The sequence below is a fragment of the Kogia breviceps genome, chromosome 3 (genome assembly GCF_026419965.1).
Source record: "Kogia breviceps isolate mKogBre1 chromosome 3, mKogBre1 haplotype 1, whole genome shotgun sequence".
Taxonomy (NCBI): Eukaryota; Metazoa; Chordata; class Mammalia; order Artiodactyla; family Physeteridae; genus Kogia; species Kogia breviceps.
In genome coordinates, this window is record NC_081312.1 from 156291427 (window position 1) to 156317095 (window position 25669).

Sequence of the window (25669 nt, forward strand, 5' to 3'; positions counted from 1 at the left end):
CAAGCAATAGTTGGAAAGCTCACATCATACAGAGGGGTTCTGGACTCACACACACATCACTAACCCACTCGAGTTACTGGGAGTAAACCTAGAACTAGCAGAGAAGCCAACCCTGTAAGCTCTCCTGACCCACCACGAGTGGCGCTGAGGGTGGCCACAGTGGGGTCAGACACAGGACCTGCCCCCATAATGCTCTACGTATTTGGGGTGGGGCTAGGAACCTGAGGCATCTGTGTGACAGCAGTGCTTCCAGGTCAAGGTGGCCTTGTTAGCAAGTGGGGGAACCTCTGGAATTCAGCCTCCAGTCTCAGCCTGTTCTTCCTTTGAGCTAAGTCACACCTGCTGAGCCAGCTTCTTGCCAAACCACAAAAGGGGAGGAAAGAACATTCCAGAGCTGACTGATTCTGTCCCTCGACAACTAGTGTAAACAGAGAGCTATTCTGTTTGATCACAATGTCAACTCATCTGTAAAAAGCACGTAACAATTGAGATGTTGTGTCAACCTCTCAACAAACCTTCCTATCTCAGACTGTGAAGTGACAGTCAGGCCAGGGGAGGACAGAGCCAAATCTGAGCCCAGCTTTTGGCCAGTCGATTTCATGGTTTTTAACCATTCACAAGAATATATGGACTGTATGGGAGAACAAAGAAGAAATCACAGGGGGTACTCCTAGAAGCAGAGATGAGATGCCTTTTAACTTCAATAACTTCCACAGAACAAAGGTGAGGATAACAGATGTCGAAACCTCTAAAGGAGGCCTATATTTAAACTGGGGGAAGGAGCTCAAATTATAGGCATTGTGAATAATGTTGGTAAACACCTCAAAGTAAACAATTAACAGAAAGCTAGCTGTCACACAGGTAAAAAACTCCCTCAATGCTCAAAATTAATGAGTCTATGAAAAGCAGAGAAATAGTCAAGTGAACCTCTAACTTTTTAGCCAGAACTCAAGAGAGCGAACTACCAAAGCTGCTGTGGATTAAAGTAGATAATGAAGCTAAGCTTCTCATTCCATAAAAGGCCAAACAAGAAAACCACTCACCTGAAAAATCACTGTCTAAATACAAGAAGGAATACACAATATACAAAGGTTTTGTGATGCATCCACACAAGCACACTGCTCCTTGAAATTTAAAGAAAAAATTTATTGAAGATCTGAAAAACAATTTCTAAAAGATTGACTTTTCCAGAAAACTGCAGCTACACAATGCATTGCGTCTATCATGTTAAAACGTGCATTAGACACAAATACAAAAACCATGAAACAAGCCACCATTCTTTGACAATCTGAGCAAAGATAAAATGCCTAAGGAACAACATGGATGACTTGCAAAAGATGGGCTCTTTACTGTAAGCACCATAAAAAAAAGGGGGGAGCACAAAGGGATGAGTGTGTTCAGTTATACACACTGAATTGAACCTTTGGCACTAGGAATCAGAGCATTTTGTCATATAGCATTAACACATATTATAAAAGTGCGTAGTGTCAAAGGAATAGAACCACCAGCATTCAAAAGCAGCTTTGTCAACTAAGCAATAAAACACTCTACAGTACGTCTCTCTGTTGTCCATCATTGAATACACTGGTAGCAACTTTGAAATTGAAAAAAAAAAAAAAAAAAGAAAAGAAAAAAGGAGCTGTTAACCCCTTTTATTTTCTGTTTAAAATCAAACAGAAAACAAACATCACTTCTGTTATACACTAACATTTCCAAAGTACATCATTTGTACAAGAGAAGGACTAAGAAACAAAAATGTGTTTACAGAGATCCAAACGAGTGAGTATAAGTGCCTCACACAGCTTTCCGATGGTACTCAGGAGGAGCCACTTCATAATCACTGGCACTAAACAAAGTTGCAGAGTTCTTTGCCAGGTATCTAAAAATGAAATATTCATTACAAGCATGAAAAAGAATCGTATCTTGATACCAATCTCTTCTCAATTTTATACAGAAGCCACACAAAGCACTTTAAAATATACTAAAATAATCACAACCTCACAGTAAAACTATGTAATTATAACTCAGGTAAATAGGGTTATATACCAGAAAACAACACAAAAAAGGATGAAACTCCAGTTACTCCCCTTATTTCAAATAAGCAAACAGGAGTCACCAGAATACCAACCTGAGCACTTGGACTACCTTTAAGAAACAGGTGTCATTAGCCTAAAAGAATAACATCTAGGTGTTTTCTTCAGCTCTGTGAAATCCATCATATTAAATATAGATTCAGAAATTGACCAATAATTCTCAAGTTTAAACCTGGAATTAACACCATAAAAATCAAAGGGACCTGAAATGTCTAGTAGAGCACTTTCATTTCATAAAGAAGTGGGGGTAGAGAAAGAATGTTAATTCATCATTGGTAAAGCAAAGACTATAAAGCTGTTTAGATTCCCAGGTTCACGTTGGTTTAAAAATTATTATAAAATACACGATGCCGTTTTAAGAAAATTCAAACACAGAACTATATGAAGTAGCAACAGAAAACTCCTTCTTTCCCAAAACTATGCCCAAGAAACAACTCACTGTTAAGTATGATCCTTATTTTTCCAAATCTATTCCAAAGATTGAAAGTGTTTCTCTACAAACCAGAGGAATCATACCATACTCTACTGCAATTTATTTTTTTTAAACGGACACAACATGGACATCTTTCTTGATTCGTATATTTAGACCTACCTCATCTATTAATAACAGTTTAAAATTCTTCACCATTTTTTTTTAAATGCAATAAACATGCCTGGAAATCTTTGTGCATTCAAGTATTTCTACAGGATAAGTTCCCAGAAGCGTAACTGTCTGGTCAAAGGGTTAAAGCACATTTAAAATTTTTATATGCATTTGCCAAAATGCCCTCCAAAAAGCTGTAAAAACCAGGATTGCCCTTTCTTCCATTTCTCCAAAAATATAAGCCAATCGACAAGAGGTATTTTAATTATGTTAAACATATTTTAATGGCCTTTTTACTGACATTTCTGTAAATTTCCAGTGTCTATTTTTCACTGGTTGGTTCATCTTTTTCATATTAAGAACCTTCTTTGTGTTAAAGATACCAGCCCTTTAACATGTATGTGCAACATATATTCCCTTCATCTTTAAGAGTTTACATTTGCACTTACACTGTGCCATTAACATCTACTCTTGTACCAATACCACACACTGTTCTGTTTACTTTAGTTTTATAATAGTATCTATATAGTGTCAATCTATCAGATTAATTTTCAGTACACTAGACTAATTCATGTTTTTAATTTCAAGCATTAATTTTTAGACTTACTTTAGGAAATCATGAAGATAATTCAGTAATAAAGCAAGGCTCTTCTCATCCAGAGGTGTATAGGCCAACATTGCTCCGATACGTACTATTTAAACAAAAGAATTTAGTCAGTTACATCCAAGGTAGCACTATAAGCATGTATTTTCATTACACGAGCAAACGCAACAATCACTGATTCCTTTAAAGTATGATTTTAGAAACTGACTTTGGATTTTACTATATTAAAATTCAAACTGGAATTAAATCATTATTTTTGAATGTTATTTTATGTTACCCCTTGATATAAATTAGGAGACAAAAATATTAAAGGCTCAAAGGAAAAAAAGTAAAATTGTTTTCTAAACGGCAGTATTACCAAATAATCTCAGTAGATGTGGCGCTCCATACACCTGGGACATGGGCGCATCAGGGTGATCTGCGAGGATTTCAGCATACTGTGGTCTCTCAAATTTGTAGAGCAGCTGAGTGCCCAACATTACATTGAAGTATTCCTTGATCCCTGCCACAACTTCATTAACAGCATACTCCCTGATAAATGAGTAAAAATATTTACGTTCAAAGCAGATCACTGAAAGGAATTGAGAGATGAAGATTAAGTCAACCAACATTAAGGGTAACGAATTAAAAGGTTAAACTAATGACCCTGAGCCTCTACTGAACAGATTTTTAAAACAGATTTAATATGAAGGCAACAAATCAATTCCAAAAACAGACCAGTGGTGAGCAAACTACAGCTCTCAGGCTAGGGATGGTTTTCACATCTTTGAATAGTTATATTTTAAATGGTTATATAGGTACTTATATACAGCTTTGATTTTACCTGCAACATTTACTTATCTGGCCCTTTAAGAAAACGTTTACCAAACTACAATGAGGTTATCACCTCACACCAGTTAGAATGGGCATCATCAGAAAACCTACAAACAACAAATGCTGGAGAAGGTGTGGAGAAAAGGGAACCCTCTTGCACTGTTGGTGGGAATGTAAATTGATACAGCCACTATGGAGAACAGTATGGTTATGGAGGTTCCTTAAAAAACTACACTAAAAATAGAACTACCATATGATCCAGCAATCCCACTACTGGGCATATACCCAAAGAAAACCATAATTCAAAAAGACACATGCACCCCCCAATGTTCACTGCAGCACTATTTACAATAGCCAGGTCATGGAAGCAACCTGAATGCCCATCGACAGACAAATGGATAAAGAGGATGTGTTACATATATACAGTGGAATATTACTCAGCCATAAAAAGGAACAAAATTGGGTCATTTGTAGAGATGTGGATGGATCTAGAGACTGTCATACATAGTGAAGTAAGTCAGAAACAGAAAAACAGATATTATATATTAATGCATATATGTGGAACCTAGAAAAATGGTACAGATGAACCCGTTTGCAAGGCAGAAACAGACACAGATGTAGAGAACAAACGTACGGATACCAAGGGCGGGGAAGTGCCGGGGGTGGGATGAATTGGGAGATCGGAATTGACATATATACACCAATATGTATAAAATAGATAACTAATAAGAACCTGCTGCATAAAAAATAAATAAGATTCAAAAAAAGAAAAAAAAAATCTGCCAGCCAAACCCCCTAAAGCAATGAAATTCTATTTTACTAGTTTCTGATGTTTTTTTAAAAAAATTTATTCTATTTTTTATTTTTGGCTGTGTTGTGTCTTCGTTGCTGCGCGCGAGCTTTCTCTAGTGGAGGCAAGTGGGGCCTACCCTCCATTGTGGTGCGCGGGCTTCTCATTGCTGTGGCTTCTCTTGCGGAGCACAGGGCTCTAGGCGCGCAGGCTTGAGTAGTTGTGGCTCTCGGGCTCTAGAGCACAGGCTCAGTGGTTGTGGTGCACGGGCTTAGGTGCTCCCTGGCACATGGGATCTTCGCAGACCAGGGATCAAGCCCGTGTCCCGTGCATTGGCAGGCGTATTCTTAACCACTGCGCCACCAGGGAAGCCCCTGATGGTATTGTTTTAAAGTACACATTTCAGATAATTTATTTAGAAATAATGTTTGAAATGTCTTTGGTTATACTTCAAAGATATGTATATTCTGGGCTTCCCTGGTGGCGCAGTGGTTGAGAATCCGCCTGCCGATGCAGGAGACACGGGTTCGTGCCCTGGTCCGGGAAGATCTCACATGCTGCGGAGCAACTAAGCCCGTGAGCCATGGCCGCTAGGCCTGTGCGTCCGGAGCCTGTGCTCCGCAACGGGAGAGGCCACAACAGTGAGAGGCCCGCATACCGCCAAAAAAAAAAAAAAAAAAAAAAAAAAGATATGTATATTCTTACTTATTATCTGTGTTTCCTCGAGATTTCTTGTAATTTGCATAATCCTCTAGAATGGAATCCACATTCTTCTTGGCAGGAAGATAAAAGAGCTATGAAAACAAAAATACACTTGAATACTAATATCCTCTTTTTCAAAGGAAAAGTATACTGGAAAAGCTTTAATGCAATAAAAGATAACCTAATAGTATTACAAAATAGAAAATGGCACTGTTCAGCACTTAAAGCATGGCTAATGTGACTAACTAAAAATTTAGTTTTATTTAATTTCAATAGCCAAAAGTGGCTAGTGGTTGCCATACTGGACAGCACAGCTCTGAAGACTCAATCTGTTGGACACATTACACTATTACTATATATGGAATACACTTGCACATAAATTTACCTTTGTGATATTATCAAGTCATCATGTATTGTAGTATTATGTGCCAGACCCTGTCTGAAGCACTTACCTGAATATTCTCTTCATCCTCACATCAATACTATGAGGTTGGGACCCATTATTCCACTAAATGTAAACACACTAAAACACAAAAAGGCCGGGTAACTTGCCCCAACTCAGTAAGTGGTAGAACTAAGCTAAACCTAGCAGTTTAGCTCCAGAGGCAAATCAAAAATCAAACGAAGTCCACATACTGTACAGTATATGACTGATATCTATGAAGTTTCATAATCCTCACAGTCCCTACTTCTCCCCTACCCCTGCTTGTGCTATTTTAGAAATTGGTTATTTTGTCCTGTAGAGTGCCTCATTCTGGACTTCGATACCCTTATGATGTTACATACATACCTCATAATATCCCTATCTCCTAGACACAATTAGACCTAGGATCTTGTCAGATTCAGGTTTTTTTTTTTTTTTTTTTTTTCTTTTTTCGTGGTACGCGGGCCTCTCACTGTTGTGGCCTCTCCCTTTGCGGAACACAGGCTCTGGATGCGCAGGCTCAGCAGCCAAGGCTCACAGGCCCAGCCGCTCGGCGGCATGTGGGATCTTCCCAGACCGGGGCACGAACCCGTGTCCCCTGCATCGGCAGGCGGACTCCCAACCACTGCGCCACCAGGGAAGCCCTCAGATTCTTTTTAGAGATCACAAATACCTTGCAGGCACTATTGTGTGCTTCCTATTACATTCCATTAGCAGCAACATATGAGACAATATCCCATTTTCAATGATAGTAAGACAGGAAGTGCATGCTTGTTTTTATGGATTTTCAGAATAATGTGTTCCTGCCCTAGCAACCGCCAACAATGAGTTATCTTGACCTTTAAAAAAAACAATCATTATAAACTCATGTACTCTGATATATGTACTTTGTTTTAATCCTAAGTCCTTTCTGATGATCAAATTATTCAGTCCCTGAATTAAAATACTCATCAGTCATACTTTCAATATTCAAGTCTACCACCTTTGCCTTTAGAAAAAAATTTTTTACACTAGCAAGAACATATCATATAGATTACAATCTGTATAGCTTTCAAGTTACCTGTTTTTGCCGGGTAATTAAGTCCCAGTCGTCAACAAGCCATGGTTTTAGTTCTTCAGGAATCTTTACTTTAACTTCAACTCTGTTCATGAACGTTTCCTCCTAAACAGAAAAAAAGGAAGAGTATTAAATATCTGCCCTTTCTTGCTGCATAACAGCTCCAAAAGTGTTTTCTAAAGGCTTTTCTGAACCTTTAGAGCCTCCGGGTATAAATTAATGATTTACTCAAATGGACTGCTAGAATTGTCATTTCAAAACTGATAAATGAAAAGATCATATAGCTAACTCCCGGGAGAAAAGAATCTTACCTTGATAGTCCATTCAATGTCTTTTCATGTGAAAGCAAATATTCTTTAGCAAATTTCCTTTTCCTCTATAAATGACCACTCCAACTTGATGCATTTTAACTTAGTATTTTCAAATTTATTGATTTTGAATAGTCATACCTCCAAAGACTAGCCCAAACACAACTACCTTAAAGTTACATCTTTAATACAGAAAATTAAATGTACTGTCTTCTAATTTGTCTTCAATAACTGCCTAAAAATACCTAATTTTTAGAACATACCACTGTTTTAACCTCAGCTTCAGAAATGTAAACGACATTGGTTAAAATTTTAAAACGCCTATTTTCAAATTTGTAACTTTGGAAATTATAAATATAATTAGAAATGAGACATTTTGTTCACTTATGTAAGAATCCTAAACTACTGTACCCACACATACATGTGGAACTGATAGGCTTTCCTGGCATTTTTTGTGGCTTTACTAAATCATCTTGGGACACAGTAAACCATTTAATGTGACCTAGCTAAGTCTATTCAGTCTAATACCAAAGAAGTATTTAGTGCTGTACATGAACACAGAGCTTCACAACGAACATCTGATGACAAGTTGGGGATAAAATCTAGCAGGAACATACCTAGTGCTACAAGTGAAATAAAGATGTATACAAATATATCTCTTATCCAAAAAAGGGGAATATTTTCACTTCAGTAGTTAACCATGTTAGCAATGCTTCTGAGACACTCAAAGTTCTATGACTTTTACTGTGTTGTAAAATGACAAGATTAAAAATTCTAACATGCTATATATTCATAAACTTAAGGAAAAACTCACATTTTCAACAGTAGGATCTACACGGGCCCTTTTCTTGCGAGGAGGCTGAGGTGTCTCACTGGTACTGCCACCATCTCCATTTCCAGGTGCTGTAAAAATTTGGGGGTCAGGAAGGGTATTTTTAGCTTAATAAAAGAGAAACTCTGTTAAGGAAACTAGTTTCATGACATACCCTCTTTTGACTTTTCCATTACATTGATTTTACTTAAATCTACATTAAAGAATCACATTCCTACCAAAAATATAACTTTTATAAACAGCTCTACCAAACATGTAGTAAAAAGCGACATTTAATAATATTACCATCTTACATTTATTTTAAAAATGTTATTGTCTCAGGATCAGTCATTAAGTAACATGAAAATAATAAACGCTTACAGGCTTCTCCATGGTAGAAAGAGTATGAGTGCTCTACTACTATGTACCTAACTCTGTAACATTGCTGTGACTCATATTTGAGACCATCAACATAAGCTTACTCAAAAACTTCATAACTTTAAAAATTTAACAGTGAATATTCAAAATGCAAATGTTATAAAAGGCAAGATAATTTAAACAAAGTTAATATCCTTACTTTTCTGTTTGTTCTTTTTTGTTTTCCTAAAAGGAAGAAGAAAAAGAATAAATAATTATTGCTAGTAAAATTGCCTCTGTTTAAATTCCTTTTACCAAGTTAAGTTCATAGAGAAATATTGCCTTGTTTGCTAAGATCAGGCAGCAATCTTATTTCCTGCATATTCTCATTCACTACTCAGACACAAGGACTTTTACTGATAGTTGGCTAAATCCACATCTCCCTCCACATACTAGAAAACCAAACCAAACCCACATCAGGAGACGTCCTTCCAGGGTTATATTATTTGTAAGTTTATAGCATGTTAAGTGATAAAAACATACTTCGTGAGAATATTATTAGTTTCTCAAACACAAAAAAAAACTCCAAAGGTTAAAATATTTTCTCCCAATTACTTTGGTACCAGCATAATTTGATTTTAGATTTGTATGTTTCAGACCAATCCATTACTCCACTTTCACTGGTCTAAATTCTTTCACTTTATTTCGTCTCTGAACTATATTCCCTCTACTACAACACCAAACACACTGTTTTCCCATTCGTAGAACAAAGCTAATGTCTTGGTTATCATCTCTAATAGCAACTTAACTCATGTTTATTTATATACACACTAATAACAAAGAGTAAATTACTAACTTTGATTTTATACGTAATTATTTCTGGAATACAAGGAAAACAGTTTACAAAGCCCATGATTATAGATTATGCCTGGAGGGACCATAACAGAACTTCTGAATAATTTTACTTTTCTACAGCTTTAATACTTACAAATGTTAACTACCTGTATTTATTTGATTTAGAGCTTGGGGTTCATTTGATGACTCAAAATTAACTTATGTTGGTTATAAACACAAGAATCTGGCCATCTGATATTACAGGTTTTTCCCTCCTCGAAGGTTAACTTTTGTAACACTAATATTTGTCGGACAGTATTTCTTAGTCAGATTAAACCATGAACTTTTACATGTCAAGAACATGTGCAGACCAAGAGAAGCCAAGAGCCCTTACACTCCTTTCTTATCCAGTCTATACCAAAGAATTAAAGAAAAAATACTGACAACTGATCTCAACTCTAAAGATCAATAAACTATACTTCACTGAATACCAGTGGTAAAACTCTTGCTTCAACCTTCTTGCTTGTATGAATTAAACATGCAAGCTACAAAGTACGCAACGGATTTCATACAATAAATAAACTGCTGGTGTTGTCCGACTTCCTATTTCTAAGCCTCAGGACTAAACGTTATAATCAAAATATGAACTGTTAGATTCAATGTATCTGAAAGAATAACTGAAGCCCAAACTCATTCTTGAGAAAAGTCATTCCACTAAATAATGAACCAAAGTATGCTTGGAAGCCAAAGCACTAACAAAATATACGTATATTCACTATTAGTTTATAAAGAATAAGCGCCCAACCTTAAGGACCTACTACTAGATGTCAACAAAGTAAAGGTAAATCTGGTTCTCAAATTTTCCAACCAGATGAATGCATGTTTATGTATATTCAGAGAAAGCTACAGATCAATTACCAAACACTGAAGATGGTGTAAGGTATAAAACTAAACATTAAATATTAAAAATTGTATCGGAACCTCAAATCAAAATGAAAGAATTAAAAAAATAAATAAATCTACAGGTTTAATTACTCAGTATTTTATTTTAAAATAGATCTTCTATTCTATCAGGGCAAAGCAATACTTAAAATTACATGATGCCTTCCTAAGTACTCAGATTACAATCTTATCAAAGTGTCATGTTCCCATTAAAAGGAAGACTCCTTGGGCTTCCCTGGTGGCGCAGTGGTTGAGAATCCGCCTGCCGATGCAGGGGATACGGGTTCGTGCCCCGGTCCGGGAAGATCCCACATGCCGCGGAGCGGCTGGGCCCGTGAGCCATGGCCGCTGAGCCTGTGCTTCCGGAGCCTGCGCTCCGCAACGGGAGAGGCCACAACAGTGTAAAAAAAAAAAAAGGAAGACTCCTTGAGAAAAAGACAGACTCACCCAAAAAAGTTAAAACCCCAAACATTTCAAAATGCTTCGTTACCTTCATTACTATCACCTAATTTTTAGGTAGTAAGGTCAGACTAGTTAGGTCTAAAAGCAACAGATTATAATCTCAAGGAAAACATTACTTCTCTTAAATAAATCATATTTTAGAGCACGTTACTTTTGATCCTTTGAAAAGAAGCACATAACAGACCACTCATTAAGCCTATCTGTTCTTAAAATATTCAAGTGGCAAAAAAAAATGATCTTTTAATAAAAATTATGATTATGTTCTTTTATTAAGCTACCATTCCCACACTAGCTTTCAGGTACATAAACTTATTACACCAATGTGTGCATGCATATGACTTGCACACATAGGCTTATTACCAAGATGTTCTAAATCTTAAGCGTTAACAAGGAATGGTTTTTTTTCTTGGGGGTTGAGAGGAGGGGGGATGATTTGAAACCTTAACATCTCAGTTACCATGGGTTTCAAAAGGGGAATTAAAACTAATTCACATATTAGCACTACTGAAAAAGCCAATCTATCCCCTAAATCTCAAAATTTGTGTCCCGATAATTCAACACTATACATGTTAAAAAAAAAAAAAAACACATTACATGTATACATATTTAATATAACTTAAAAGAAGCATTGTAAGGGACTTCCCTGGTGGTCCAGCTGTTAAAACCTCACACTTCCACTGCAGGGGCACGGGTTTCATCCCTGGTTAGGGAACTAAGATCCCACATGCCACCTGGTGTGGCCAATAAATAAATAAGTTAATTAATTAATTAATTTTAAAAGAGGAAGAAGGGTTGTGAATGTACTAATGCCACCCAATTGTACACTTAAAAGAGTTAAGTGGGGCTTCCCTGGTGGCACAGTGGTTGAGAATCCGCCTGCTGATGCAGGGGACATGGGTTCGTGCCCCGGTCTGGGAAGATCCCACATGCCGCAGAGCGGCTGGGCCCGTGAGCCATGGCCACTGAGCCTGCGCGTCCGGAGCCTGTGCTCCGCAATGGGAGAGGCCACAACAGTGAGAGGCCCGCATACCACAAAAAAAAAAAAAAAGAGTTAAGTGGTAAATTTTCATGTTATGTTTATTTTACTACATAAAGGAAATATTCCTTTACTAAATAAAAGAAAGGTGGGGGGAGAAGAACTGCTAAGGACTCAGTATGTAATTAACAGGTATTTTCAGCAACCCAACACCAAGGGGGTTCTCACTGGCATTTTTCCAATCACAACAACGTTCCAGTTTTCATTTTCAATAAATCCTAACAGAAGACAACATGTGTCAAGTTTGAGTTTCACAAACAGTATGCAAAATTAAAACAAAGATAGAGCTTCTTACACTTCAACATTTTTCTGTTGCAGTCCAGAAGTCTTCTTTCCAGGGGCAGCCCCTCTCATCTTCCCCTCCGCATACTGCTCCCTTCAAAAATAATTTCAATAAAATCATCTTAAAATGAGTACTTATGTGGAAAAATAAATTGATCACTTGATTCCATTCTGAAATTTATATTCAAATTGAAGTCCCAAGCCTATACATATTGTGGTACAAAGTTTTTATTTAACAAGTTCAACAGAGAGATAGTGTATTTACAAAAATCAATTCAAGAAAGAACAGTAAAAAGGCCCAAGTTTCGGCTCTTCTATACTTACAAAAATTAAAATAAATGTAGTAAAAAGTAACAATAGATTCTCATATAACTGAAAATTCCATTTGTTTTGAAATTCACCAATCTCCATTTTTTAATCTGATCCCATTTTATCATTTCCATTTTCTTAATATTTCAGTTTTGAAATTAAAACAAAACAATTACCCTACAGAACACAGTCTTTCAGAGTTCCTTTTCTCAATGTGCTTTCAGAGGTAAGTAACAATGGGGACCCCCCCCCCTTCCTTTCTTATTCCTCCCCCACCAAGTGTACCTTCCAAACAGTCTAGGAGATAAGACCGTAACAGTGAGTTTGCAACTTCAGAAATTTCCAACATCCTGCTCTGTTTACTACCTACCTCTAAGGACAGACTCCAGAAATGACATGTATGCTACTTCCTTTCCCCAGGAAAGGCTTTTCTGATCACTTGAAGTTAAAGTCATAACATAGCAGCTGACAGGTCCCAAGGATCATTTTAAAGGCAGGCAGCCAACATGATTTCCACTGTGGATTTCATTTCCAAAAATTAACTTACAGGCATTTCTCCTCACATTCATGTTGCAAAACAAACTTACTGATTGGCTTTTTGAAGTTCTCGTTGTTTCTGCAAATTGGTGTCCACGTATTTGAGTACTCTGCTTTCTGGAACCCATTCATCCCAACTAAAAAAGAGAAAAGTTAAAATATCATTCAAAACTATTTCGTTATTACTCAGACTCTGTCCTCCAATTATGTTTTTTTAGAAATACAAGAGGCAAGACTTTGGACTTCTCTGAACTAATTTGACGAACTGGCATTACAAATTCATTCTCAACTAAAGTGAAAATCTGTTCTGTAAAAAGGCAGTAAAGGGACTTCCCTGGTGGTCCAGTAGTTAAGAACCCACCTTCCAATGGAGGGGATGCAGGTTCTATCCCTGGTCAGGGAACTAAGATACCACATGCCACGAGGCAACTAAGTCTGCACACCAGAACCACTGAGCCGTGCGCCACAACTGGAGAGCCCGCATGCTGCAACTACAGAGCCCACGCACAACTAGAGAAGCCCGCATGCCACAATGAAAGATCCCATGTGCCGCAACTAAGACCCAGTGCAGCCAAAGAATAAATAAATAAAAGATTTTTTTAAAAGACAATAAACATATTCTCAAAAGCAACATTACAAATCTAAACCGCGAGTCCAAAAACAGATTCAAATTGTTTTTTAAAATGGCATAAAAGCATGGCATTTAACATAAGAGCCCCTAAGCAACTATCCTTACAGAATAAAGGTACCTAAAAGAACTTTAAATCAAAAAAATAAATAAATAAATAAAAATGAGGCACAGGAATCCATAATAAGCTGACTTCTTAAAGATCTAAAACTAACTGGCTGATTACCTGTGATACAGAATTACAGAACTCTCTCTGCCTTAGTTTCACCTGTAAAATGAGGATAACAGTACCTATCTCATAGGATTGTTATGAGAATTAAATAATACATATAACACACTTGAGAGTTTGACATAAAAAAATAAACACTCAAGGTCTGTCAGAACATATTAGGAGGTCTACAATACGGAATACCATCTAGATCAGCTCAGCTAAGACTGTAAATTGAAGTGTTACAATGGTTATCACTCACTCACAAACGAATACACCAACTTTCAAGGCAAAACCATTCTTGGTGCTCTAAACATCAAAAGATAGAACCAACCACTCTTAAAATATCTAGTTGCTAAGGCCTTCTGGCACTTAGAAAAGCTCCTTCAAAACAAGATCTTTTTAAAAAAATTTTATTTTATTGATGTATAGTTGATTTACAATGTTGTGTTAATTTCTACTATACAGCAAAGTGTTTCAGTAATACGTATATTTACATTCCTTTCATAATCTTTTCCATTATAGTTAATCATAGGACACTGAATATAGTTCCCTGTTCTACAGTAGGACCTTGTTGTTCAGAACAGGATTTCTGATGTGGCTTTTTTTCCAACAGGGAAAACAAAGATACGGTATTTCTTAGGGAATGCTGAACTTTTTGTGCAAATTTTTTCCTCCTGCTGATGGAGCTCCTTTAATGACACAAAGAGATGTATCGTCAAAGTCTTTTATTTAATAATTTCCCACCTTTGACCTCTTATGTAAGACAGCCAAAAGAAGAATAAAAAATAAAAAGCAATCCTCAACATGATCTCCTAGAGAAAACTTTAAAACATGCATTTACCTAGAGGTCAGGAGGGGGTGGTGTACTGAGGGAGCTCCTTCAGGAACAGGAAAAAGTGCTACAATATCCTCATGTGTCTTCAAAGTTTTTTCAGAGCACCTGGGCCTCACAGCACTTCTGATACAGACAGCATAGTACAAAGTAATCTCAGTAACTAGGTGTAGAATTTAGCTTAAGCTTTAAGATTTATTTACAAATATAATACTTAAATGTCTGTGTCAACAAATTTCCAATAAGGTTTTTGAAAATTTAGAAATATCTTACTATCTATTGTGCTTTTGAAAAAATATACATTTACTGAAGTTTAAGAAAATTCCAGTTTGGAGATTGGGCTTTTGTTGTATGCTTTTCTGAAAGTACAGTATCCTATAAACTGTACTCAAAATAAGGATCTTATTCTTATATCTGTTCCAATTCTCTCTAAATTAAAGGGAGCTAGCAAATTTTTATTTACCACAAAGTTCCATTTTAGAACCTTGCAAATTCCTTCTCCTGATATAAAATGCATCTAAATAAGGACCTTGATCTAAAAACCAATTCTTGAGTTTCCTTCACATGTCAGGAGCTGAAAACCCTTGCTGAACCACAGGAAAATGAAATGACATCTTTTTCTCTGAAGAACACCACTACTAGGGTAGTAACTGAAGGCCAAATATCCAGAAATTTTTACATATAGCTCAAGCATAAAAGAATTTCAGAATTTTCTAAAGGTAACTTGTCATTAATTCCCAAAGTCACAATGATCCATAGCACTACTTACACAGCACTAAAATAAAAACATAACATACTTGCTGGGTATTTAAGCAACTCCTCCTCCTTTCTGTATGGATTTAAAGGCTTCTCTAAATACTTATTAAAGATCAAAAATTTCAAAATTCCACGTATTTATCTATACACCAAAACAACTACAAAAAACACATCCTTGTTAATACTCCTCAATACGTCTACAAAGATATAAAGATCTCCAATATTTAGTGTTATTTTTTCCTTAATTTTTACAAGGAGTAATATATAAAAGGAGACAAACAAAAAAACCCCAAAAAACTATGTACCCTATCATTTATTTGTGTTACTAGATAACATAACAAAGGAAACAAAGGTTTATTTTCAAGCAATACTGTCAGAAAATGAAAGTATTTTATGTATTTCCACAATTTCTTATAAGCTACAAATGCCACTTAAAACCCAGTCTTCACACTGTACATATCTACATGTAATTTTATAGAATATATTATACATGAAAGAATTAAGCACAAAAGCTGTCTTCACTGCTATTAAGATGAAATCCTGAAACAGTTAAAGTGTACACGGGGATGGGGTCAGACCTATTCCATGAATTTGCTATTTGCTTTTCTTTAATTTCCTGGATAGACTTCCCATACATGATATGCATAAATAAGATATTCTACTTCTTACAGAGAACTGAGATTCACTTTATATCTTGACATACTCTCAACTTTACCTGATGTTAACAGAATATTGATATATAACATATTAAGTCTAATAAAAGGCTGAAATACAGTTTTAAACACTTCATTTTTTTTTAACAGAGAAGAAAAAGCCATAAACTACACTGGGATCCAGAAGATAAACTTTCCTGGATATTAGACTCAATTTAGCATTAATCCTGAAATCCCACTTAAAATCAAAGACGTTTACTTCTATTAAGACCAAAGGAGGGACTTCCCTGGTGGCGCAGTGGTTAAGAATCCACCTGCCAATGCAGGGAACACGGGTTCGAGCCGTGGTCCGGGAAGGTCCCCCATGCCGCTGAGCAATTGGGCCCGTGCGCCCCAACTACTGAAGCCTGTGTGCCTGGAGCCCATACTCTGCGGCAGGAGGGGCCACCGCACTGGGAGGCCCGCGCATTGCAATGAAGAGTGGCCCCCGCTTGCCACAACTAGGGAAGGCCCGTGCGCAGCAACAAAGACCTAAGCGCAGCCAAAGATAGATTAAAAAAAAAAAAAAAAAAAAGACCAAAGGATTAAAAGCCCACAGGGTCACTCTGAGTTACTGTATTACCAACATATCATTATTACAAATATTTTAATTATCATTAACTGGAAAAAAATCATTTGTTGAATGTGCTTTTACACATTTTACATCTCCACCTTTCTACAATTATACTAATGGAAGAAAAAGTAAGGGTCTGGTATTTCTTCTTAGCTAAAACCATTTTGTGATAACACTTTCTAACTAATAATTAAAACTAACTGGTTTGGTCACCTGGCTATGGGACTGTATGAAAGAAGACCAAAGTCACAGGGTCAGTAAATGTCAAGGAGAAAAGCTCCTTCCAAATCAAGAGTACTCATCAAATCAGATGGCAGTGCTCACTTGGAGAGCCAGCTACCAGAGTATGGCTAAGGTGACACAAAGCTTTAAAATCTGCTAGACAACAACTCCTCAAGAACTACACTTTCTGGCAGTACTATTTTTGAAGGACAAAACACCATCAGTAAAATTAAAATCCTCTCAGAGTAAAAATTATAGGCTATTCAATTACAAGCACCAAAAATGAATTAAATTATCAAATGTGATATTTATGGGTCCCAAGAAGAAAGACCCATCACTTACAAAGAGCTCCAATGGCTAAACATTCTACAATGTGTTCAATCTATAACCACTGTCCACTCCCAGCAACATCAGTATCACTTCTAAAAAAGCAAAAAAAGGTTAACTCTTTGGAATGCAAAATTAGGTTCTGTAACTAAATTTCTGTACCTCTGTTAAGTCATATGCTAAAAAGTGAACCACATGAATTCACTTTGTTAGCATTTAATTATGCTTCCAAAGTTCAAAACATGAGGTGGTTAATACTTCCAAATCAGGCAATCTTTTTCTTCCCCCCCCCCCCTTTTCGGGGTAGAAAAAGCCAACTAGCTTTGAGATTAACTGCATGAAATACCATATGTAGTCACTAAGTTTGTGTTAAGGCAAAAAACTCAAGCTGTCCTAAAATTTACCAAAACCAGAAAATAGTTGGGCTGCCTAATTATTATTAGACATTATACCGGAACACAAGAAATACTCCAAAGAATGTAAAATAAAATGGCTGTAGGGGACCTCCCTGGAGGTCCAGTGGTTAAGACTCCAAGCTTCTACTGCAGGCAGCGTGGGTTTGATCCCTGGTCAGGGAACTAAGCTAAGCTGCGCAGTGCAGGGAAAAAAAAAAAAAAGCTGTATACCCTAATTTCTATTCTATTTTCATCACACTACAAATGGTTCACCTTTGCCTCAACCTGTTTTTACATTAAAACTGCAAGAATTAAGAAGTATATGCTTGTATCAGTCTACAACACAAAGCTACCTTGTTAATTATAAATAAAACATTGCTTTTAAAGATCTAATACTCACTTTTTATTCCAACCACTGTAATGTATAAAGTATTTCACTTGTTTATCCTTTATGGCAACCTTTACACACTGAAATAAAAAAGAAAAAGTTCACTTAGAAATACTGAATGAAATAAAAAAGACTACCTGGATAATTTTCAAGTATCCAATCTTTCGAAGACAAACTCTACACTTAAACTCTCTGGTGGCCAAAATGAACATAATAAGATGCAACTCTTTAAAGGAACATTATTTAAGCCTTCAGACTACTTAGGTATTCAGTTATAAAACTGCTGAACAATCATAAAATTTGTTGGAGTCAGTCCAACAAATCTGAAGAACCATAAGCACAAAAGGTCCCCCTAAAACCTTAAATCAATGGGCTAGATAAGCTATCCAAGAACAGCTAATGAAAACTGTATTTGTGCTTTCTCAAAGTCCAACTAGCCAAAAGCTATATTTATTTCAAAAATAAATTCAGCTAAAGAACTATTAAATTCTTTTTAAAAAATTAAAAATAATTTTGAGTACTTTGAATCATTAAAAAATTTCATTAGTTTACACAAGGCAATAGCTGTTCTGCTGCAGATTATCAGCAACTAGCAAAGTGACAAATGAAAAACATCTTGTGTTCTTCTTAAAAGCAGCCAAACAAATTGGATTGAATGATTAGAAGAAGTCATTAACTACGAAAAAGTGAGGACTGGGCTTCCCTGGTGGCACAGTGGTTGAGTCCACCTGCCGATGCAGGGGACAGGGGCTCGTGCCCCAGTCTGGGAAGATCCCACATGCCGCGGAGTGGGTAGGCCCGTGAGCCATGGCCGCTGAGCCTGCGCATCCAGAGCCTGTGCTCTGCAACGGGAGAGGCCACAACAGTGAGAGGCCCGTGTACCACAAAAAAAAAAAAAAAAAAAAAAAAAAAAGTGAGGACTGTCTGGATTTAAGTTTTTATCAGATGCAAATCAAGAGAACCACAACAGTTTAAGCTATTTCAATCACCATTTAAAATTGTTCACTGGAGTGTTTCTGCTACCAGAGCAGAAAAATCTGCCAGTCCAGTAGTTTGCCAGAAGTTGATACAACAAAAAAAAAAAATTAAAGAATATAAATGATAAACAGGACTTAGAATATACTATAAGCTACAGCGGTATTATACCATTAAGATATACGTACACAAACAAAAAGTTCTTGACCATCTCCATGAATCCAGTTTCAGCATTTTAGAACTTTAAAAACATACATCCACTATGTATTCAAAATAAGTAAAAAGTAGTGAAAATGCTTAGTCACACTGATACTTTACAGTCTTTATTTTCAGAGACAAACTATTCACCAAGAACGTATGTAGAAATTGCCTATAACTAAGTATTATACTGTTCTGCACAGTTCATTTTTTTAAAAAACTACCACTGTAAAAGAAGTTGACACACCTTAAATATTTGTGCTAAAAAAGTTACCAGAAACAAAATACTAAGAACAACTTTGACTTTGTAATGCATCATCCCACTTATCTTTGGCTAAATAGAATATCAGTTTTTATTACCTGAGCACAACACTGATACAGAGAAAAGAGAAAGGGAACTCCCCCACAATCAAACTGTGCCAAACAATCCAACAAATAAGTTAAATGTACTCATTTTAAATGTTATTTTTACCTTTAACGTAACTACTCAGTGCTTACTCAGCACATTATATTTGCAAATAAAGTTAACTTTGGCAGTATTTTCTCACAAGTCATTAACTACAAAATGCTATTTTGCTCCCATTAATAGTCAATTTTCTCTTTCCCCTCAAATGCTTTTTCCAACTACTGGACCTTTAGCAGCTCAGTAAGATGAATGGCAAGACAACAATACATTATAAGACCCACTAAGAGAGCAGTAAGACACCCATAAAGAGAAGATGAGGAACTATGAATCTATGAAAATCTATGAAAAAAGTAGCTCTCACTAAAGCTACCAACCACTGAAAACTGATATTATCCAACCAGTAATTTCAGCCAACTTTTCAAGAGAAAACAAGTTTAATACCTTTGCTTCATAAAGAAGAGGCCCATGGAAGCACAGCACTCTCTCACCTGTAAAAGTAAAAAAGACAAAAAAAAAAAGTACTAGGTTAGTTGTGATTTCTCTTTATATAAGAATATGCACATCTGGTTGTGATGGAGAGCCATCACACTTGTACCATGGTATTCCTCCAAAAAGTAGGCAAGTGGGTAAGGCAATGTATCCATCAACACTTCAGATCAAACTTCAATACAACAAAAACACCTTAGCATCTGATGTAAACAATAAAAAGTAATCAGGATATCATCATCAAATCATCTATCACCTGCTAAACAAATTAAATCTACTGTAGCTACCTACAGGCAGAATTGGTTTATTTTTCAATGTACTGATACATGTGGGATTTAACGACATTTTAAGTTTAGGACCTTATGCTCTACCTATTCCTTCTCTGCTTCCAACCATCTTAAACTGATTAAACTAAGAAAAACACTCTGTACATAAAAATTTCAATGTGCATCAGATACAGCTGTTTTTTTAAAAAAGAGGTCCCACTATGTTCATGCCTTCAGTGTGTTCAGTGATGTTCTGGGTGTTGGGCTGCTTCAATGGGAAAAACAAAAAAAACCCAGACAATTCTAACCTTTGGAACTTAGACTCTGTGTTGAATCTACCATTAAGACTTGCAAGACTAAATAAAATGTTAGGGACTGGAATAAGATCTGGAAGACACCCCTGCTCATCAGACAAATCAGGCAGTCAATTCCTGGCAGTACCTTAAAATATCATTTGACTGTAGAAGAAACAGACTTCTCACATTATTTTCGGTCCACTTGGTTTCAACAGGCCCAGAGGTAACAACAGTGCCAACAGTCAGCTCTTTCAGCTCTAAAATTAAATTAAAATAGCCTACTAGCTCATTTCTGAAGAGACTACAGGGCAGTATAGGTGACACTGACATGTAACCAAACAGTTTTGCACAATTTACTGGATTTCCTATTTTATCTTCATAAGCAGTAAGAAGAGTGACTGATGAGCTACTTGGGAAGGTCACAGGGAAGGGCCCATACTGAGGAAAGCAACTGGTACCAAGCATAGAAAAACACGACCAATTCTTGTGCACTGGTCCACTCTGAGGAACCACTGCCTGAGGCTACTAGGCCTATGCAGAAAAAGTGGAGACTAGAAACAAGGAGACCAAAGACTTCTCCCAACTGTCAGGGATAAGAACAGAAAATAGGTATGAATCAAAAGCAGTGTGGAGGACAGCTAAGCCAAAGTAGAAACACATTAAACTGACTTCCAGCATGCGGAAATGGAGGGAGGGGTTTCTGATAAATTTTGGAGCAAGTTACAGTGGCTACAGGGCATCCAAACTGGTGCCACCTAGTAAGCAGTCGAGTACACGTGTCTGGAGTGCAAGAAAAAGCTAGGCTGGAGCCACTGCTGAATACTGTGGACAAGAATGAGACCATGGGGATATAAATAAGGTATAGGGCCTAAACAGCAGCACCAAAGATCAGACCTGGGTACCTAAATTTAACTCTCCAGGTACTCTTTAAAGGCACCCTGAAAATGGCCTCACTCCCCTCTCCCTCCTTTTGGCTGCTGCCTCCAAAGACAACTGCACTGAGGCTAAGAACCTTTGACCTCCATTCTAGCTACCTGGCCCTAATATTCTGTTGAAAAAATATACAGTAAGCTGAAGAGCATGACCCAGGATAACAAATGCCTATTTTTTTCATGAAGTGGAAAGACTGTTAATTGGGGAAGGAGCAAACCACAGTCTCAGATATTTCTTTAAAATCTTTCTTCACACTTAATCCTTTCTAGTATCAAACTACAAAGGTAGTTTTCCCCAATGCTCTCAAATTCCAAGGGTGATGAGATTCCAATTCCCCATCCTCCCACTCGTTTGCTTACTGGGAACATTACTCAAATTCCAGCATCATCAGTCAGTCTCCTAACAAACCAAGAATCCTCCCCCTGACAATGGGCTAGTTGCCCAATAGCTTTCTTTACCTTATGCTATAACATTTTCAAGTGGAAGACCAAGTCGAGTGCAAAAGTCACTGTGCTTAAAAACTGCTTGTAACATGTTGCACATTAAATAATAACTTTCAACTTTAAAAGAACCATTTAGAAAAAAAGCTGTTTCTGATCATTCGTATTTCCACCATTACAGAAGCTCAATTCTTCTGCAGTGTTTTAATATAATTCTGTGAGTTCCAACAGAATATTCGTTTTTCCTTACAAGATATTCTCTGAAAATGTCTTATAAATAATTATAATTTCTTAAAGATGGTTACAACTTTAACACAAGAGTAGAAAACATGTCTGGAAAGTGATGGTAACGGTAACTGCAGAGACTCTTGGGCAGCTTTCAAAACCTTACAGAAACACTGCTTCATACTCTTAATTCACGACTACAGCAGCACATGGATTCTCCTTCGCTGTTATCACTCTTACCATCCCTCTAGTTTAAAACTAAAGCACTTCCTCCAGTAAGCCAACCTTAACTGTCCCACACCTGGGTGATCTTCCTTTGATATCCTACAGTGGGGATTAATTTTTTGTGCCATGGACCCTTCACAGTCTGCCTTTGGGCCTATTCCCAGAATTTTTCTACAAACACGTAAAACAGTATTACAAAAGAAATCAACTGTATTGAAATAGTTACCAAAACATTTAAAATATCACGTTCTATGGTTTTATATGAGCTCCTTAATAGATATAAACATTAAGCCACTGATCCAATACCACAACTCTGAAATAATGACAAGCATACATTACATCTCAAGGTATCTCCCACCACTGTAATGCTGAGACATGAAAACATACAGCTAATACTACTGTGGTTTTTTGTTTCTTTGTTTGCTTTGCTTGTTTTGGAGGGGAGGAGGTCTAACATTCACAACTGAAAAATACTAAATTTTAGTTAGACAATAGAAACCAAAACTTTTTCCCGTCCAAGTTCACGGATCTTCTGAAGTATAAACACTGACCCTAGATTAAGAATCCCTGCTCCAAAATATCTGGTTTAAAAAAAAAAAAAGGCAATCCATAGAAGGTAGTCACACAGCTTCTCAGCGTGAGAGAAAGCAGATATTAAGTCAGTCATAGCAGAAACACGCTTGGAAACGTCTTAAACATTCCACAATTACAATATACTTGGGTTTTGTGAAAATGACTAACGCCCATTAAAGTTTGAAAATCGCTACAACAATTTTTTGCAGACGTCTCGACATCTACGGTAACACATCCATAATAATGAAAGGGAATTTTAAAGTGTTCTTGCTTGCCTCACAGAATTTTACTTCCATTTTAGTTTACTCCTAAACCTCCACTTTAATATAAATTATTAGATACGTTAATTGTGGAAATTAAAGAGCTGTCTTCCACTGGAAATCAGGTTCTACCGTCGGCCAAGACATGTCGATCAAAGACAATAAAAACTCAACTTTCAAATCAGTTAATCAAATACTGCTGCAATTAGTCAAACAACTGCTATACTTAAAAGATAACAGCAAGGCAATGGGACTTATAAGTGGAAACATAATACCGCGTTCAGGTAGCTTTTATTTACTGTTTTACAAACAACCGCACAGCAAGAGCGCAGTCACATCCCCATAGGATCTTGGCACTCGGCTTTCCGGTAAGCAAAGAGACGCCTGCCGGCAACACAAAGCCGACCCAGACGCTCGCGCTTTTTCTCTCCAGTTCCCACCCACCTCCCTGGGGTAAGCGTCGGGGAATTGGTTCCCGCGCTGCAGCGGGCGAAAAAGGGGGCGCTGTATCTGCCCTAAAGCGGCGTCGGCGGCCGGGAGCCGGAGACCCAGGCGCCGGCGGCCATGATGGCGCGGCCATCTTGCAACAGCCATCTTACAACGCAGTTCTGCCGCCCCGAGACGCGAAACCCACCCCCCACAAGCCGCAGGCCGGCGGCTCCACCGAGCGCGACCACCTCCGGGCTCCAGGCGGCCCCAGAGCGCCAGGTGTTGGCCGCCAACGCGGCCGGGGTGCTCCGCGCCGGCGCCCGAAACCGCCGCCGCTGCCTCCCCTCCCCCACGCCACATCACTTCCCCTAACGGCCGCCATGGCGCGCCCGTCGCCTCCCTACAATAGGCTACTTTCTCCGCGCCCTCTTCCTCAGAACAAACACTGCACTAAGGCTTTGCCACGCTGCAATGGCTCCCTCTGCACTCTACCGCCTGCCTAACGCTTTCACTTCACAAGGTATTTTCTCCTCATGACGCACCGAAATAACCCGCCGCAATGCGCTTTCCCCGCACAAAGCCCTGTCCGCCGCCTCCTCCGGGCGCAGCCCTTGCCACCCCCGGCCCCCAAACCTCAACCACCCCGAGCCCGCCTCCCTCTCCTGTGCCGATAGATGCCTTTTCCCCAGGAGCTCAGACTCACCCTCCTGGAATTTAGGCTTCGGATCCTGCTTCGGCGCCATTTATAAGTGATTCGCCGCCGCCGCCTCCTCCTTCTCCCACCACCCCCGACTACCGCCCCCTACTCTCTACCCCACCCAACTGCGCGTCAGACGCGCCGTCAGCCACCGCCAACTCTACATCCTGGGCCCGATTTGCCAGCAGCCGCAGACCTCACAGCATCGCGACCCGCGCAGCCGCCGCTCCAGCCAACGGCTGCCCTCCGCGCACGCGCCTCTGCGCACGCGCCGCCCCGGGGCACGCCGGGATTTGTAGTTCCCGGGCGCTTGGGGTCGCCGTGGTGTGGGGGAGGGTCGGCGGCCTCTTCCCATCCCCCACCCCGGGACCGCCTGGGGTTTTTTAAAGCCTAGATTTGTTTTTGCTTGTTTGTTGGAGCGAGGGCGAGGGAAGGTAGTGCCTCACCTTAAGAATGGGAGAGGCCCAGTTGTGGAGGCCCACGGGCAGTACAGGGCCACAATGATGTGGGCTTTGAAATGGCCTGAGAGAAAAGGCTGCTTCCTGAACCTACTTTCAGTAGCATCTCGAGTAGTTTCCGCCCAGATAAGTTTCACGGCCAGCAATCTGGCCAGAAGGGAGGTGGGCAGTGGAGTCCGCGTCTAGAAGTTTCGTAGTTTAGCAAGCTCACTGACAGTTTATTTGGTGGGACTGACGGCCATCTGTCGAGTCCTGCTCCTCCCCTTCTCCAGCCTGGGTCCTGCGGAAATGAGGACGGAGAGGGAGACACTAGGCAGGCTTGGGGGGCGAGCTCTGGCTTTTTGGGGTGATGGACTTCTGCCCGCCGCCCAAAGAGGCTGCCGTGAATAATACCAAGTAATACCCACGCTGGGGTTCTGCACCTGCCCTATGTGTGCACTTTTTGGTCACCTGATGTCTTTGAACTATTACTGAGTACACACACGGTTTAAACGAGTTTTCTCGTGTCGTTCCCCTGTTCAAAAAGTCTGTAGTTTGCTCACTTGCAAAATGGGGAGAATAAGACCACCTTTCCATCGGTTTACTGTGAGACTTGCATGTTAAGGCTTAGTGCGGCGCTGAACAGTGAACTGGCGCTCAGCAAACATTAAGGATGATCAATCCCAAAGTCCTTAGCTTGGCATTTGAAGTCCTTACACAAACAGTCCCACACCGTCCTCCAGGCTTTGTGCTTGGCTCCATGCCTTTTCTAAACCCTCCCCTGAGCATGCTATGCACCCCATGAATTCCAGACCCCTCTCCATTTATCTGACTCCAGTTTCTCCTTCAGTCTT

General features: G+C 38.6%; 1 protein-coding gene across 2 annotated transcripts; it reads right to left on the reverse strand.

Annotated features, from left to right (window-relative positions):
* Window positions 1-1125: 1125 nt before the first annotated feature.
* MORF4L1 (mortality factor 4 like 1) lies at window positions 1126-24662 on the reverse strand. 2 transcript variants are annotated; one of them, XM_059057044.2, is made up of 13 exons: window positions 24385-24623; window positions 19990-20036; window positions 17982-18049; window positions 14625-14741; window positions 12995-13081; window positions 12112-12192; window positions 8763-8788; window positions 8189-8277; window positions 7070-7171; window positions 5589-5677; window positions 3639-3811; window positions 3284-3368; window positions 1126-1879 (listed from the first exon to the last, which is right to left on the reverse strand). In XM_059057044.2, exons 1-13 carry the CDS (start codon window positions 24422-24424, stop codon window positions 1795-1797), a joined length of 1089 nt encoding a protein of 362 aa, XP_058913027.1. In that variant the 5' UTR covers window positions 24425-24623; the 3' UTR covers window positions 1126-1794. The 2 variants fall into 2 exon arrangements, with proteins under 2 accessions (XP_058913027.1, XP_058913029.1); XM_059057046.2 differs by lacking the exon at window positions 14625-14741 and having other exon boundaries at window positions 24385-24662.
* Window positions 24663-25669: the final 1007 nt, after the last annotated feature.